This window comes from Astyanax mexicanus, chromosome 2, assembly GCF_023375975.1.
Source record: "Astyanax mexicanus isolate ESR-SI-001 chromosome 2, AstMex3_surface, whole genome shotgun sequence".
In the NCBI taxonomy this organism is placed as follows: Eukaryota; Metazoa; Chordata; class Actinopteri; order Characiformes; family Acestrorhamphidae; genus Astyanax; species Astyanax mexicanus.
Window position 1 is genome coordinate 39,498,437 of NC_064409.1, and position 13,939 is coordinate 39,512,375.

General features: G+C 37.7%; 1 protein-coding gene and 1 pseudogene across 15 annotated transcripts in view; one reads left to right on the forward strand and one right to left on the reverse strand.

Moving 5' to 3' along the window:
• The window catches only part of LOC125799136 (deleted in malignant brain tumors 1 protein-like), a 1,283,434-nt pseudogene that overhangs the window by 428,027 nt on the left and 841,468 nt on the right, over window positions 1-13,939 (forward strand).
• The window catches only part of LOC107197253 (scavenger receptor cysteine-rich type 1 protein M130), a 370,936-nt gene that overhangs the window by 2,209 nt on the left and 354,788 nt on the right, over window positions 1-13,939 (reverse strand). For 11 of the 15 annotated variants that reach the window (XM_049475147.1, XM_049475149.1, XM_049475145.1 and 8 more), the window contains 2 exons: window positions 13,727-13,819; window positions 9,540-9,933 (listed from right to left, as the gene is read on the reverse strand). In XM_049475147.1, the coding sequence (XP_049331104.1) occupies window positions 9,629-9,933; window positions 13,727-13,819 (398 nt within the window). In that variant the 3' untranslated portion in view covers window positions 9,540-9,628. Of the gene's footprint in view, window positions 1-856; window positions 1,358-3,217; window positions 3,300-3,386; window positions 3,448-3,568; window positions 3,596-3,710; window positions 3,776-4,030; window positions 4,131-9,539; window positions 9,934-12,855; window positions 12,907-13,726; window positions 13,820-13,939 lie in introns of those variants that run through there. The other 4 variants (XR_007437961.1, XR_007437962.1, XR_007437963.1 and 1 more) reach the window with 4 other exon arrangements.

Sequence of the window (13,939 nt, forward strand, 5' to 3'; positions counted from 1 at the left end):
GATTTTAATTGGAACTACACAGGAAACAGCCCCTAAACATACACTGCCCCCCAAAAGTACTTGATAAGTCAGTCTCATTTCTTTATTTCTGCTTTAGACTGAAAACAAATTGGGTTTGATATTAAAATATGAATAGGAGACAAAAGGTCAACAATTCAGCTTTTGTCCGAACTTACCAATTTGTCTTCAATATTCATCTTTAAATTATATTTTTGTTACACCAAAATGTTTTCACTAGAGCAGAAGAAAAAAAAAAATCAATTGGCCTCAGTGTTTCAATACTTTTGTAGGAGAGTGCAGACATACAGCTCTGGGAAAAAAAGAAACCACTTAAAAATCTCATTGAAAACCTCTGGAATATAATCAAGAGGAAGATGGATAATCTCAAGCCATCAAACCAAACTGAACTGCTTGAATTTTTGCACCAGGAATGGCATAAACTTATCCAAAAGCAGTGTGTAAGACTGGTGGAGGAGAACATGCCAAGATGCATGAAAACCATTTTTTTCCCCAGAGCTGTATGTTTAACTACATGGTCTCCGTCTTCAACTGAGCACAGCAGAAACTAAAGGAGCAGTTCTGACACACTGAATATATACATACACATTCACCTCACCTCAGGAGAAATACAGTACCTGCGCACTCTCAAACTAAACGCTGTCAATCAACCATGTACACACCATCGTACCCGTGAAAAAAAACCCTGCTCAGCTAAAATGAATAAGTGAATCCAGTTTGGATATGGCTTTAAACATTCAGCTGAACAACTATGGTGATGGGTTAACCTAAAAATCAAATCAAATACATATAGAAAACATTGATGATGTCTTTAAATCAGTGAAAACTTCAGCATCACCTTTGCCTCCTTTGCAGTGGATGGCAATGACATTCCCTCAAACTGGCAGTGTAGTTCAACATGTCACTGAGAACACAATAACACAAAGTTCAATATGTGAATAAGAGCTTAGGTTCTCTGCCCAAACCCAACCCAAGGTCTGACCTGGCTCGAGATTTCCCACCACTTTCCTCAGGTTCCTCGGGCTAAAGAAAATAATATAGTTATAAGTTATTTTCATTTTATATAAAGCTATGAATCAAAATATAGCAGAAACAAATCAAACTGTTTTTAAAAAAAAGTTGCACAAGTGCAAAGCGCACACTGTCCATATTACGCACTTCACCTGCCGCTGCGCTTTCCTCCAAATGTGCTGGCTGCTTGGCAATGCTGCATCAGCAGCAGCTCGAAAAGAAGCGGTGGCTGACTTCACATGTATCGGAGAAAGAGTGTGCTAGTCTTCATCCTCCTGGTGTGTTGGGGCATTACTAGTGATAGGGGGAGTCCTAACGAGTGGGTTGGCTGTGTAAATTGGGGAGAAAATGGGAAAAAATATATAAATAAAATTATAAAAGAATTTATTTTCTTTTCTTAAACCATGTTATATTATACTAGATTAGAGGAAAGTCATTCAGACATTGTTGTAGCCTAATGTTTAGGCCTTTGGATCATTGTTTGCATTGTTCATGTTATAATCTTTTGGAGATCTGTTCCTAATAATTAATAATATTTTTCTTAAATAATAGGTCTTATTCATTCTTCACTCATTCTAAACAGAACGAAAATGTTTTTTAAAAGCTCAGTTTTAATGCTCTACTTACTCAAAAAAGGTCAGGTTTAATTCGGGCTTTGGCTCAAAATGACAGTGTATGGGGCAGGTTGGGTCGAGCTCTAATGTGAATCCTTATACTGCATTCCATCTGAAGTAGGAATTCAGAACTGGAAATTTCCAAGTTCTAAGTAGAACATTTCAACTGGAATAAACCCACAAGTTCAGAACGCAAGATGGCTGCACCAAACATCAACAGTAGTAAAAGCAGTAGTATTTTACGTTTCATTAGCACGTCTAGCTGTTCATGTTTCCATTGTGTGTGTGAATGTGCGTCTGGTATCGCTGACAATGCAAAAAATTATAACCTGGGACATATAATGTGGGACATTTTTTGGTTACATTTGCTATAAAACACTGGTACATGATTAATAATTAAGTTGTAGTAAACATGAAAGTCTTTAGCTTATTTTATAATTCCCTCTGGAAAAAAAGAAAACAAGGGTAAAATATGTATACACATGTAGATTACAAATAGTGTTAACCTATAAATTTAAATTATTTTCTGTGCCTTTTCTATGCTTTCGCAGCACATTTTAATGACCATAGCGTGTTTAAAACATCAGAGTAGACAAGAATGTATATCAAAACTGATTATAGTAGGCCTATATTTACATTAAATATATTTAAATAATTAAAAAAAACATTTATTTAAGCAATGCTAAGACACAATCTTCAATAATAAAATGTGTCAAATTCTGAGCGCTCCATAATGTAGGGCTAAATTACTTCACTCTGCACTGATGTATTAATCAGCTCAGGCCCATAAACATTTGGTAAACATTTCTAATGTTTAACCTGTAAACAGTATTTCACACTTTCATCAAACATGATATAGAATCTTCTGTTTAAAACTTTGAACAGAATCAATTTTTAAATAAACTAATTTGGCATATATCTGGCTGTCAGGGAATATGTTTAGGTTGTGTCTATATTGTGTAGATTCTTTATTTTTTAACAGCTTTTAAATGCATCTGTTTAAATGTTGCCTTCTTGTCACCATTACTGGTAATTTACTTGCATATATAACCAATATGCTTCCCAAAGAGTGGAAGAGAGCAAGAGCTTAATTACAGCCTAAACACCTAGATTTTTCTCTGTGAATTTACAGTTATATTCCATCTGAAACTCCAATCAAGTTATCAAATTATTTTTTAAATAGCTTTTCTCAGTCGATAAACAGAGTCGATAAATGGAAACACAAAGATCACAAAGAGTAAATTTGACTTTGTTTTTTTTTTTGTTTGTTTTTTTCCAAAACTTATCCAGGCCTGAAAATGACTATTTTCAAGTTCCTTGACTTTTCCAGGTTTTTCATGACCCTGTTCCACAGTGCTTCATACACACCTCAAAAATAGCTAGTTATGTACAGGTGCAAGTTTCACTTATAGGGTAAGACATTTTTTCGACATATTTTGTACAGTTATTTTAACAGAACGTTGTCGACTCAGGTGTGAAGTTATTCCCAGCTCCAACATCCAACATAAAAGCTAAATGGAACACAACGTTAACGGCAGAAGAAGCATTTGAGTAAAGTGCTGCTCATTACTTACTCTAATGACGGTACGTTATGGTCGTCAATCATCACTCGTTGCACTCTGTAATGGAAGAACAGTGGATCGTAGCCTTTTTGACCTGAAACAAGACCAAAGCTATGCTCAGCACCACTCATTTATTGAGTGTCTCCAGCAATATAATATAATATTATATGATCTAACTTACTGCAGAGATTGTAAACTCTGTAATGATCGGGATGCTTTGTGTCCAGAAATATGGCAGCTTCCTAAATACAGCAAATTGTAACATTGTTACATAAAAATCTGTTTAAATCAATAATTCAGCTAAAATAATTGCCTTCTACAGACTTTTCAGTTTTATTTTATTTTCTTAATTGTTAAGCTTACTTTTATGGGATTTCTGTAGAGTGCCTGCTTTCCAGGTGAGGGAAAAGACATGGCAACAAACATTATTAACTATTGGATCCCAAACCATAAGCAGAAAATCTAGATTCAAATAAGATTACATAATTAGGTAAAGCATCCCAACCTGTGACATAGGTGAGATCCAAATCAAATCCATCCTTTTTGTTACCGCCTTTTGTTCTCAGATACCTGCAAGATTCACAAATGCCACAAATCAGCATACAAACAGTAACTTGGGTGTATTTTAAAAGGTTTTGATGGATTTTAATAATTTTCCAACCTATTTCTAAATACATCAAAATGTTTAATTTTTTTTATTTAATTCTCTCTGAATCATGATGAAATAATCAAACTGTAATTAAGTTTAACATTTCATTATATGAATAATTGATATAATTTAATTAAAATAAAAGAATGATGGCCAGCATCCATTTAGATCCTCACCTTTCTTCTAGTGACCTTCTCCAGATCTTTCTTCTGAGAGGCCAGACGAAAGACACGCACCAGGATAACTATCCTCAAAGCCCTCAGGAAGCTCACCACCCTGTTAATGATAGAGAAAATCACATGAATAGCTAAGAAAGAACAACATGTAGATGAATAGTTTACCACATCATCTGAACACAGCATTTGTTCTTTGCACTGTATGATAATTTAATGATGAATGGACTAATCTGCGTCATGAAGTAGCTCCGTAAGTTAGCAAACTAACTTACATAGCTAAGCTGTTTTGGTTCTACTGTCCCCAAACGCCCCATAAACTCGAGCCACGAGACTCATATAGCTTTCATTGCCAAGATTTTACCTGCTATCACTAAAGATTAATAAGATAAATACACGTTAGCCCTGTAAATCCACCTAACATGCAAATGATCTTAACGCCAGCACGAACGAGTAACGGATTAGTAAACACGCAGGTAACCCTCGCTGTTTCTGAAAGAAAACTTCTCCTCTGTCTCTGTTTATACAGCGATGGTTTGGGTTTAAAGCTGGGTTTGTTGTGCTGGATATTTGCTGCAATATTATGAACTGAGATCAACCAGTGCTAACCAGTGACTTTAAAAAACAAATAAACACAGCTGTTACTGGACTGAAGGGGTTTTAAATATATTGTAGCGTCCGCCTGGACTCTGAAAGAAGGACCGAGTAGGCAGTTTAAGTCGCTTTATTGACTCAACTTAGAACACAGGTTGCTGTAGGCCGCAACCACGCCGAAAAATTAGTGTTGTGTCGTTCATGAATCATTTGAGTGAACGAACTGAATCCAATCACTTCCCCAGCTGATTCGTTAATTTCTCAGTTCAGTAGTTAAGCTCAGCAGCGACCCCACAGGCCGGCAGGGGAACTGCTGTGTGGTCTGTGAATCACTGAATCACCGGCGAATCTGGTGGCGGAGACTCTAATTGCGAGGAAACTTGCTCAATGCTCAGTGATTCCTTCACTCACTGAACTGTTATCAGGGCTGGTGCTCTCGTTCACTCAGTGATTCGGTCACTCATTGAACTGTTATCAGGGCTGGCGCTCTCGAGAAAGAAAAACAAGGTTGAGGCCTGGTAATAGTAATAATAACGTATATTCAATTCAATTCAATTCAATTTTATTTATATAGCGCTTTTTACAACAAAGGTTGTCACAAAGCCGCTTTACAGGAAAAACAGGTCCACGCCTCTTATGAGCAGCACCACAGAGATGCCAATTTTATGGTGACACAGTGGCAAGGAAAAACTCCCTTTAAGAGGAAGAAACCTTGGAAGGAACCAAGACTCAGTCCGAGGAACCCATCCTACTCGGGTTGACCCGCTCAGTACAAACAAACAACAAACAAATAACAGAACAAAACAGTACAGAGAATTAATGTGAACTATGGCTAATATAACAGGTACTAATTTATGAATATAAGAATGTGATGGGCACAAACTATAGAGCTATGGCTAATACAGAAACAGATACTGAGTGTGTTAATGGTAATCAGTGCAGGGTTGCAGAGCCGGACAACAACACAGCGGGCAGTGGAGAGCCAGGCTGGGAACATCAGGAACAGGGCATCTCCATACATGTAAAAGAGATAGATAGAGAAAACAGAAAGGAAAGGAAGAGAAAAAAAAAGCAGGAGTTAGAAGGGTTGTGTAATAACTCTGATGAATAGAAGGACAGGGCTGATTCCTGAAAGCTGGAACCACAGACGGACACATCCAGGAAGACCGGCCGGCCAGGCGTCTCAGCACATGTGAGAAAGATAGAGATAGAGAACAGAGAGGGGAGGGAAGAGAAAGGGGTTAGAATGGTTTTATAAAACTCTGCTGGAGTGGGATGGGCACTGGTAGCAGCAGCTCAGGACATGGGGAGAGAAAGAGAAAGCAGATGATTAGGACAGGGTTTATATTTGCTGGATAAGCTGTAAGAGGAAGAAAATTGTAATGAGACATTACTCAAAAGCTTGAGCAAATAGAAATGTTTTGAGTCTAGATTTAAAGATTGAGAGTGTGTCTGAGTCCCGTATATTAATAGGGAGGCTATTCCAAAGTTGGGGAGCTTTATAAAAGAACGCTCTTCCTCCTGCATAGTTTTTTCTAATGCGCGGGACTAATAACAGGCCAGCGTCTTGGGAGCGGAGTGAACGCGGCGGATTGTAAGGAGTAAGGAGTTCCTGTAGATAATGCGGGGCCAGACCATTAAGGGATTTATACGTCAGGAGAAGTATTTTATAATCTATACGAAATCTAACAGGTAGCCAATGTAGGGATGAAAGAATAGGTGTAATGTGATCGAACTTTCTAGCTCTGGTAAGCACTCTTGCGGCTGCATTCTGAACTAGCTGGAGTTTATGGAGTAATTTATGTGGACTTCCAGCCAACAACGCGTTGCAGTAGTCCAGCCTGGAGGTTATGAATGCATGTACCAGCTTCTCAGCATCTTCCAGAGAGAGTATACTGCGGATTTTAGCTATATTTCTTAAGTGGAAGAATGCAATTTTTTCTATGCTACATATGTGAGCATCAAACGAAAGAATTGGGTCAAAGATGACCCCAAGGTTTCTCACAGTTTTACCAGGTATAATTAAATGACCGTCTATGTCTACAGTATTAACATTTATGTTTTTATCAATATTAGGACCTAATAGAAGGACCTCAGTTTTATCAGAATTAAGTAAGAGAAAGTTGTGTGTCATCCAATTTTTAATGTCTTTAATACAGTCTGTTATTTGATTTGTACAGAGCTCCTCGTTGGGTTTAGCAGATATGTAAAGTTGCGTGTCATCAGCATAGCAGTGAAAGTTAATACCATGCCTACGGATAATTTTACCCAGTGGTAGCATATAAAGAGTAAAGAGTAATGGAGTCAGGGTTGATCCTTGAGGGACACCATATTTTACTCTAGACTGATAAGAGCATTCGTTATTTAAGTAAACACACTGGAATCGATCTCTCAGATAAGATCTGAACCAGGTGAGGGCTGATCCTTTAATTCCTATAAGATTTTCTAACCTATCAAGTAGAATAGCGTGATCTATGGTGTCAAAGGCAGCACTTACATCTAGCAGTACAAGGATGGCATTACTGCCCCTATCAAGAGCTGAAAGTAAATCATTAGTTACTCTAAGTAGAGTTGTTTCAGTACTATGGTTTTGTCTAAATCCAGATTGAAAAACCTCATGCATACTATTACTTTGTAGATACAAGCGCAGCTGGTTAAACACAAATTTTTCTAGGATTTTGGCTATAAAGGAAAGATTAGAAATTGGTCTATAATTAGCAAGCTCGCGGGGGTCCAGATTTGGCTTTTTGATAATGGGCTTAATGACCGCCAATTTAAGAGAATTGGGTACGTAGCCCATGCTAAGGGATGAATTTACTATTTCTAGTAATGATTTTCCCACCTTTGGCAGTGCCTGTTTCAATAATTGTGTGGGTACTGGATCTAATATACATGATGTTGATTTTGATGAGTTAATTACACTAAGTAAATCTTTTTCTGTAACCGGGCTGAAACACTCTACTGAATTTTTTGTCTAATGCTATTAATTTTATCATCAAAGAACTTCATGAAATCATTACTATTAATGTCGACAGGGATAACGGAGCTAGTTTGTTTTTGACTGCCGGTGAGTTTAGCCACAGTAGTGAAAAGGAATCTAGGATTGTCTCTATTTTTCTCAATAAGCGATGAAATATACTGGGATTTTGTTTTAATTAGGGCTTTTTTGTAGTCTGTGAGACTATGCTGCCATGCTAGCCGGAAACATTCTAGTTTTGTGTGTCGCCATTTACGTTCAAAGTTACGAGCGGTTTGTTTTAATGTACGTGTGTGGTCATTATACCACGGTGCTAGCTTTTTATCCCTGATTTGTTTTATTTTTGTCGGCGCTACGCGGTCAAGGTTAGAGCGGAGCACAGTTTGTAGATTTTCTGTTTTGTGCTCGAGATCATGCTCATAGGACGGAAGGGAGATGGTTAAGTCGGGGAGTTTATTTACAAATTCATTAGCAATTGCGGTTGTTATTTTACGCTTGCTGATATAGCGGGGCGGGAGGAGGATATTTTGATTAAAAACTATTTCAAACATAATTAGATAATGATCGGATATTGAGTCATGTTGAGAAAGAGTAACTATATTCTCAGCCTCAATACCCAGTGTCAAAACTAAGTCTAATGTATGACTACATGAGTGGGGCCAATTACATTTTGTTTAAAGCCTAGAGCATCTAAAACTGATTTAAATGCAATTTTCAGTGGATCCTGGTCCTTTTCAAAGTGGATATTAAAGTCTCCAACAATTATGATCTTATCAGAAAGAAGAATTACTGCTGCTAGAAAGTCAGCAAATTCACTAATAAAATTTGAGTATGGTCCAGGAGGACGATACAGTGTTATAAGCAGAAACGAATGCTGCGTTTTGGAAGCAGGAGACGGGCCTGCTACTTTAAGACTAAGAACTTCAAACGACTTAGCATCCAATTGTGAGTTTTGAGATATACCTAACATTGAGTCATAGATTGTGGCAACACCACCGCCACGCATGCGTGGGTAACTGAAATAGCTAAAACCTGGGGGGGTAGACTCATTTAAAGCGATATATTCATCAGGTTTAATCCAGGTTTCACACAGACATAGTGCATTAAGGTGATTATCAGTAATAATATCATTAACAATAACTGATTTTGGTGCTAGCGATCTTATATTTAATAGCCCTAGTTTCATACGGACGCTGCTGGTACTCTGAGAGACGGATGCTGTTGTTTTAATTTTAATAAGATTATTAAAACAGATTTTCTGAGTTTTTCGGTTTCGAGCGACACGGGGGACAGACACAGTCTCAATCCTACCAGGTAAAAATGCACTTGTATCTGAAAAAGGCACATAATTAAAACTCACAGCCTTATGCACAGGAAAGTGGCAAGATAACTCATTAGAACAATGTATATTACTAAACTGCCCATTACTTAGACCACTAACCTGGCCGGTATGACTGGTTAGGGCCAGTCAGTCCCGGCGTAGCACCGCCTCAATGTTACCAGAGAGGACGGTGGATCCCAGGCGGCTGGGGTGAAGCCCGTCTCGGTGGAAGAGGGCTGGACGTTCCCGAAAACTCTCCCAGTTGTCCACGTAGCCAACTCCACTAGCAGAGCACCAGTCCCGCAGCCAGCAGTGGAGAGCGTAGAGGCGGCTGAACGGCTGGCTCCCGCGGCGGTAGGTGGGCATCGGACCAGAGATGAGGAGGCGGGCGCGGGTCAGTCTGCGAGCGGTGTCCAGAAGAGTGCGAAAGTGCTCCTTCAGGACCTCACTGCGCCGGGCGGACGTGTCGTTGGTACCCACATGCAGGATGACGGTGCCGGGGTCCCCGCGATGCCGAACCACCGTAGGAAGCCGCCGGGCGACGTCCAGGACCCGAGCTCCTGGAAAACACGACACTGCAGCATTACTCTTAGCGTTAGACACCTTTAAATGCCTAACAATGGAATCTCCGACAATGAGGGTACTGCCCTTATCTGTTTTCCTCGGGGCTGTGGGAGGTGAAGGAGGCGACGGCGACGAGCTGAGGACCTCAAACCGGTTTGCGGAGGCAAAATCCGGCTGAGAAGGTAGGGGGGAAACCCGCTTTCCTCGGCCGCGCTGCCGCTCCCAGGCCCCTCCCGGAGCGGGGGTGAAGCAAACGACCGCCGGGGTCCGCCGCGCCGGCATCACCGGGTTGGAGACGGCCGCGAAGGCGGCGTCGCGGGATTCCTCCAGCCTCGTCCTCTGCCTGTGGAGCTCCGACTGCCTCTCGAGCAGGCGGTGGATCTGCTGATCCAGACGTACGAGCTCCTCGCTGAGTGTCAGGAGAGCACGATCCTCCGCACACGCCATTACCTCGAAGTAAGCACAAAACACACAAAAAAAACGGCAAAAATCGATAAATAACACAAAAATAATGGCTACCTGAGGGATTTTATAAGTTTAGGAAGGTTATAAGACGGTTAAAAGTTAATAAGTAGTAGAAAACGTAAACAAATAGCTAAAACAGAGAGGAGCTAAACAAACAGCAAGCAGGTACGCAGACCGGAAGTTGCGTCACTCACCGCGTCACTCAGTCAGTCTCTCAGTAATTCAACAATATTGTTATCGTGGTTATTTTTTTATAATATTATTACTATTAGTAATAATAGTTGTATAACAAGCATATTCATAACCAATAGACAAAGTTTCTGAAGTAAAGGGCATAAGGCCACCTTTATCATGATGATCCTGTTTGGATTTAATTTGTTCTGCACCCACAACAGTGAGCGTATGGATGTGTCTTTGTTTTATTTATATGTATTTATTTTAGTTTCTTGACCTTTTGTTTTGCACTACAGTTACGCTATTTATTTTCAATTTGATTGCACATTGAAGTTGATACTTTCTTCTGAATGTATTTTTTTTTATGTTAATTTTGCTCTTAATGTAATATCTATGTTGCAGAAGTTCATACTTATTTTTTGTATTATGTTATTTGTAATGTGATTTATATATATAAATCACATTACAAATAACATAAGAAAAGTCTCCCGTTTTTTTTACAAGTGTTGTAAAATATATATAAATAACAAATATTGAAATATGTAACTAAATGTTGGGTTTATTATACGATATCGTATAATAAACCCAACATTTAGTTACATATTTCAATATTTGTTATTTATATATATTTTCTGAAATATATTACACTCACGGGCAGCTCTTCTCTCCCTCTCTCTCTCTCTCTCTCTCTCTCTCCCTTCACACACACACACGCGCTTTCCTGCTCTGCCCCTCCCCCTACCCCAATCACAAGCCCAGCACAGAACAGAACAGTGAATTCACAGTGAACAGAATATAAAAGCAGCTTCGCTACAATATAGCTAATTGTTAAGAATTTAAAGATTAGGCTCCTGAAAGCCAGTAATGTTGACCCTGCTAAAAAGTCCAGCTCAAAATCAGAAGAAAACATTCCCTATACTCCCTATATTTAACGATATAGCCTCCCAGTATAAAGTACGTTTTTTCTGCTTTTGAGATGGATTATTTAGTAGAGAGTGTAAATCTGTACTGCAGTAAAAGTGTGTAGTTTCATAAACTTGGCTCGACCTAAATTTGGCTCACTATCTTTATAGGTCAGTTGCTTTAAAACAAAGTAATGTTAGCATAATGTAATGGAAGTGTGACTATTTTCACCGGGTAAAAGAAGCTTTTTTTTTTTTAACACAGGGGGACTAATTTCATCCCTTAATTTAAAACTTCACAGTGCAGTTTACACTACACTGCAAAAAAAAAAAACTAGACATAAAATATATGCAAATTAAGACAAATATATGTATTAAGCAAAACAAATCTGCCAATCGGGTAAGCAAAATTTTCTTAGTAAGATTTCTTACAAAAAAGCAATGGCAAAGTCTCAAAATGAGTGAAGTAACACCTAAATCAAGCAAAAAAGTCACTGTTTATGGACACAAGAATCAGAATAACTTGATTGCTGCTTAATTGTGCTTATTTTGAGTTCAAATTACAAATTCTAAGTAAGAATGATTAAGATAATTATCCCTAAAATAAGCAAAATAATCTAACACTTACACAATGCTTAGTAAGACAAAAAGTCTTATCAGAGAAGAAAATAAGATTTATTGCCTTAAATTTAGATAATTTAACTTGCTAAGATTTAGTTTTTTGCAATGTAATGACTGTGAACAACTTATTACAATATAGATAACTAACTACCTATGTAGTTATGTATGCATTAGTATGGTACCTAAGCTGTCAGTCCTCTGCTATTCTGAGCACTTCAGAATAAAGATGAATCATATTTGTCAGCAAGTTCTTAGATTTTAAAATGCTATTTTATTATATACACACACACACACACACACACACACATATATATCATATATATATATATATAATGAGAGTACACCAATTTAGCTGTGAGTAAAGGAGAGATTCTAGTTGAGAAACTGTTAAAATGAAATGTAGTTTTAAGAATGTCAATTAGCTGTATTGCCATTTTATCTCAGTTTTGGTTGTCTTTCATTTTTGCATCATCTGAACCTGGGAGTTGTTCTTTAAATTGTCAATATGTCCATACATACACCTTGTTTTAAATAGCTTGTGCTTAATTTAAATGAAACAAAACTTAAAAGCTGGTGTTTTAATAAATATTAGCAATAAATAATACACATCTAAAACAGTAAAACCATAAATGTAATACATACTTTTTATTTGACTAGACTAGGCTTAAATGTTTTGTTGACTAAATGACTAAAGTGTGACAAACAAAAGACTAAAACTAAATTAAAGTCACCTGTCAGAATGAATGATGGACTGTATCTGTACTTAATTTTAAATACTTGTCATTCTTAATTCTCTGTTCTGAACATTTTCATCCAGGCTTGCTTGTTTAAAAAAAATAGTTGTTTTACTAATTCTATTATTTCATCATGATAGTGTGTATCCTGCAGTAAAGTTATTTATTTGGTTACTTTTTTGACATTTCTAGTTTAGTACATTAATTACAAATACAGGCAGTGTATAAAATGGTATGAGAGAAGTGCTGAATCAGGGGTTTGCCCAGGATCCCATACAAGCTAAAAACAGTGTATGTTAATGAGACAAATGTATGAACTATGGAGAACTGTAGATCTTCTTATTTGGATAAACTATTACAGGACTACAGTAACTATGTGAAAGTAAATCTACAGATCTTTCTCTTCTGTAAATTCAGGCCCAGTCCCCGAAGACCCAGCATCTTCAGTGTCCTGGAGCTCAAGCAGCAGCACTTGCCTCTCCACCGTCTCCATCCCCACCCGAAAGAGGAAGATCAGCAGAAGGAGGCTTCCAGGATGTATAGAGGAGGAGAGGAGAGGGAGAGCAGATCAAAGCTTTGTAAATTGCTTTCTAAATAAGTGTTTTTTTATTGTTATTGCTTGTGTCTGTGTTTTCTATTTATTTGTTACAAAAAATGTAAATGTGGGTTTGAGGGCCTGATTTAAGTGTCTCCCTATTTCTTCCTTTTTTTCTTCTTTCTTTTCCCTTTTCCCCAAGATCTCATGACCTCTCGCCACAGAAATAACTTTCTGGTCTCAAAAAAGTAAACAGGCACAGTAACATATTTTGATAGTTTGAGGTGCTACACATTTGGTACCTACAGCACATGTGAACCTACAGAAACTCCATGCACAAACAATAAAATAATCCCTGTCAATCATCTTGCATTACTGTTACAGAAACTAAACATCCACAGGGTCTAAAAGTCTAACACTGCCCTCTACTGGAAACTGAAAATACTGGTAGTGCCCTATGATAGTGAATATTAAAGTTGCAATAAAAGAGCAATACATAGAACAATAAAAAGCAAAGAAAACTAAAATTATTGTTAAAAGTTTTTTTATCCAATAGCTTTTATAAATACATTTTATTGAATGAGAAGATACATTATTCAGAACATTATTCAGTGGGAAGAAAAGATAGATAAATTGGTGTAATTTATTAACAAAGGAAGAAAATCTACAAAAAAAACACTAAATATTTAAACACTAAAATATAACAATATGAAAAGAGAGTTATCTGACAAGTATTTGATTAACTGCTACATTATTTCTGTAAAGACCAGACATTTCTGCTTTGAGAGAAAAAAAAAACATTTTACTCTTACTTTCAGTTGAGACAGTAATTCTTTTAGGGATGAGCCTGGTGTCAATCTCCTCATAGACAGGCTCAGCTGAAGTCTTCCTCCTCTTAGAGATCACTGTGAGAGAGACAGAGAGAAACATGGAGTCAGTTCAGTAGAAGAGAAGACCGATGACAGATTGAAGTACTAATGATGATTAGAGAAAGTACAGAAAGTGGATTGTAGATGATCTCTGAA